We start from the raw sequence: 3,792 nt of genomic DNA on the forward strand, positions 1-3,792 counted from the left end.
ATGTGTCCACATCACTCACACTTATTACTACAGTGTGGAGGTGAGTAGGCTAAATTATGTATTATTAGGCTATGTGATGGCTATTGTCATTCTGTTGCATGTTTATTTAGCCTATTATCATGACAGGTAAAATATTGCGAGGAGTGATTTATATGCATGGGAAGTAGGTGCATGCCAAGGCTAGTGAAACCCCCAGTATACTTCTTTTTTTTTTCCCATTTTCAGGCCAAGTTGTGCATATTGATTATACGATCTTAATTAGCCTAAGTATCGTGATCTTAATTAACGCTTAAGTGATCCTATGTTTTAATTATAAGGAACATTGTAGGCCTACTATCAACTCATTCAGAAACGGATTTGTCGCACAACCTTAGTGGTGATGTGATGATGTATGCTGATAGGTGGGCCAGGACAGGAGAGGTCTTTACACATGTCAAATAACAGAGTAGGTGTGTATGCAGGTCCGAGAGAGAGCTTGGCGTGTTTACAGGAAGAAGACATGGCAGTAAAGACTGTCGTGTTTACTTTATGGGGGGTGTCCAGTTCAGATGATAAGGCATTAGCTAATTAGGCCTATCTGAGCCCGCAGACTGAGAGACGCCAGGTTCAGACAAGCTCTTGAACAAGAGAGCGGCTCAGACGGGCTCTGAGCCACAAACTAGGAACTCAACTCAGCCGAGTGGGCTACCTAACTATCACTTCTATTGTCAAAAATGTAAATATGTGGTAATATGAACAGCCTATTTTTTTAAGTTGTTTAATTGTCTGTGTTATAGCAGAACTTGGATGAAAGGGGGTCCAGTCTGGATGCGGCTCACGTGTCTTTTCTGAATTAAAGCCACTCATCCTCCGAGCGCATTCCTACAATTTTTATCAGATACAGAGCAGCTTTAATCCCGATTCAGATCGATGACTGTGCATTCTTCATGTTTGGTCCTAGATGGCTAGACCACTGAACACTGAATAAATAAACAAGCTATTGGAGGGGACGTCTTCCTATCCTAACCACCCAGTATCCTATTTTAAAGCCCTTATAAACAGCCGGAACACAGTTTACGTTCCCTGGTCTCCACAGATGAATGGAGGGAGGTAGTGGTGGTGGTGGTGGTGGTGGTGTGTGTGTGTGTGTGTGTGTGTGTGTGGGGGGGGGGGGGGTTCATGGTTATAGGTTTGGCGGGGCGTCTCACCTTGAAGTTGGTTTGTCCCCGCTTAGAGGTACCTTAGATTTTGAACTTGTCCATAAGACACAAACCCAAGCCTCTCTTGACTACACTCATCTGTACAGTCAGGGTGATTAATACTCAATTATTGCATAAAAGGTTGCCGGATTGCCAAACAATCCTACTGAGAGAGAGAGAGAGAGAGAGGGAGGGAGAGGGAGAGGGAGAGGGAGAGGGAGAGAGAGAGAGAGAGGGAGAGAGAGAGAGAGAGAGAGAGGGAGAGACACACAGACAGACCCCTGCCTGCCTTCCTGTGTGATGAGAGGTCTGTGATGTGTGCTGGCCAGACAGCGCGGCTCCTGTTAATGGCATGATCATGATCATAGAAATAGCATGTGTAGAATAGACATGCCACACGGTTCCAATGAGCAAAGATTAAATCAGCGCTTGGCCAATTCCTTTGAAGCTGCGGAAATAAACTTTTACCATAAAAAATACGCTCAAGCTATTTTTAAATGCACAATAAAAGATTGCGCAATAGGAAGCCCACTGGGCAATGTCAGTCGGTTCATGTCTGTTTTGTTGTTTCGTTTCTGACTGCTGTTCTCCCCAGTCCTGGTCCAGCCCTCGTCACTTGGACCTGGGCCAGCGAGGCTAAGCTCCCCTAACAAAGCTCATCCCAAACCCTGTCTTCTCTTTAACCTGGGAATCATCTCCCCGGCCGGCGCTCCGCCCCGGCTGAATTAGCGCTTAATACCGCGTCTCACTTCTCTCCCCAGATGATTGAAACCCGACCCGGACTTCTGCCGGTGTGAGGAAAAAACAATTCCCCGTCGGAGGGTTCAGATTCCGGCCCGGCCAGATTCTCACTGCGCCGTCACAGAGGGAGGATTTAGGATTTTATTTTTTTTTCCTCTGGGGGTGGCGGCGCTCCAACTTTCCCACCGACGCTCCTGTTCCTCCCCTCCCCTCCCCCCGGGGGCAGCAGCCCCCTGTTTACACTGACTCATCACACTCCCCCTCTGTCCCTACACACCCCCCCCGCCTCGCTCCCCTCCTCGGACCCTTCCAGCATCCACCACCGCGTCCCCCCATCCACTTGAAACCCCTCCCCCCCACCTGCCCACCGCCCGCCTCCCCGAGCCAGACGCCTAGCCGGCCGCCATGCACTCCACCACCTCCATCACCTCGCTGTTCTCCTTCACCAGCCCGGCTGTGAAGCGCCTGCTGGGCTGGAAGCAGGGAGACGAGGAGGAGAAGTGGGCGGAGAAGGCCGTCGACTCCCTGGTGAAGAAGCTGAAGAAGAAGAAAGGGGCCATGGAGGACCTGGAGAAAGCGCTGAGCTCACCCGGAGCGCCCAGTGAGTGTTCACTAGCATGTCAGCAGACCCATAATCAACAGGCCAGCATGCTTCAGCTTACAGAGCTAACAGCGCTAACCGGCTTCCGACCGATCCGTTATCACTGGTGATCTAATACAGTGCCTCGTACACCCACGTTTCCCCTTCCATCCAGGTAAGTGTGTGACCATCCTGTGTGTGTGTGTGTGTGTGTGTGTGTGTGTGTGTGTCCGTCCCGTCCCCAGGTAAGTGCGTGACCATCCCCCGCTCCCTGGACGGCCGGCTGCAGGTGTCCCACCGGAAGGGCCTTCCGCACGTCATCTACTGCCGCGTGTGGCGCTGGCCGGACCTGCAGTCGCACCACGAGCTCAAGGCCCTGGACTGTTGCGAGTTCCCCTTCGGCTCCAAGCAGAAGGACATCTGCATCAACCCCTACCACTACCGGCGGGTCGAGACGCCAGGTACGACGGGGCTGGGACCAGGGGGATGCTCGATCGCTGCTAAAATGAATATACCAAAGATACGCACAATCCACTGTACCGGTTAGGCTGGGTGCTGGAAGTACAAACTCTTGTGGGAGAACGGAGGGAGGGAAAAAGAGGAAAAGGAAGAGCCTCTGTGCTCGAAACGTCACTCTTTGCTCGTCACTCGCAATAAAAAAAACATGAATGGGAGCTACTGTATCTGGTGTGCGGAACACTATTTTCCCTTAACTATGCTACAGTACACCAGTGATACCCCCAGAAATATGGATATGATAAGATATGACGTGGATGGTCATAGTAGTTAGTATTTTCACAGAGGAAGTCCGAGGCCTGAGGCACTGTTCTCACTGCAGATTGGCCTCTTTTTTTTCTGCTATTGATACGGCTCGGTGGATGGATGTGGACATGTGAGCTTGGCAGAGGGTTTCTGAGGTAAATACTATTAGAGTTATCTGATATCGCAGAATTCTTGATCAACCCCCCCCCCCCCCCCCCCCCGCCATCTCTCTCTTTCCTGCTCCCCTCTCTCAGTGCTGCCCCCGGTGTTGGTGCCACGCCACAGCGAGTTCAACCCCCAGCACAGCCTGCTGGCCAAGTTCCGCAACGCCTCGCTGCATAACGAGCCCCTGATGCCTCAGAACGCCACCTACCCGGAGTCCTTCCACCCGCCTCTGGCCTGCTCCTCCTTCTCCTCCTCCTCCCCTTCGTCCTCCTCCCTCACTCAGTCCCCCGGGCCGGGCAGCTACCCCGACTCCCCCAGCAGCGGCGCCGAGCCCGGCAGCCCCTACCACATCACAGGTACGCTCGC

The 3,792-nt window shown here is 52.2% G+C and overlaps 1 protein-coding gene across 2 annotated transcripts in view; it reads left to right on the forward strand.

Moving 5' to 3' along the window:
• Positions 1 to 2,324: 2,324 nt before the first annotated feature.
• The window catches only part of smad9 (SMAD family member 9), a gene marked incomplete at both ends in the record, with an annotated part of 5,015 nt that continues 3,547 nt past the window's right edge, over positions 2,325 to 3,792 (forward strand). For both annotated transcript variants that reach the window (XM_084449925.1, XM_084449926.1), the window contains 3 exons: positions 2,325 to 2,520; positions 2,745 to 2,960; positions 3,516 to 3,782. In XM_084449925.1, coding sequence (XP_084306051.1) covers positions 2,325 to 2,520; positions 2,745 to 2,960; positions 3,516 to 3,782 — 679 coding nt within the window. The remainder of the gene's footprint in view (positions 2,521 to 2,744; positions 2,961 to 3,515; positions 3,783 to 3,792) is intronic.

This window comes from Borostomias antarcticus (assembly GCF_949987555.1).
Source record: "Borostomias antarcticus genome assembly, chromosome: 15".
Taxonomy (NCBI): Eukaryota; Metazoa; Chordata; class Actinopteri; order Stomiiformes; family Stomiidae; genus Borostomias; species Borostomias antarcticus.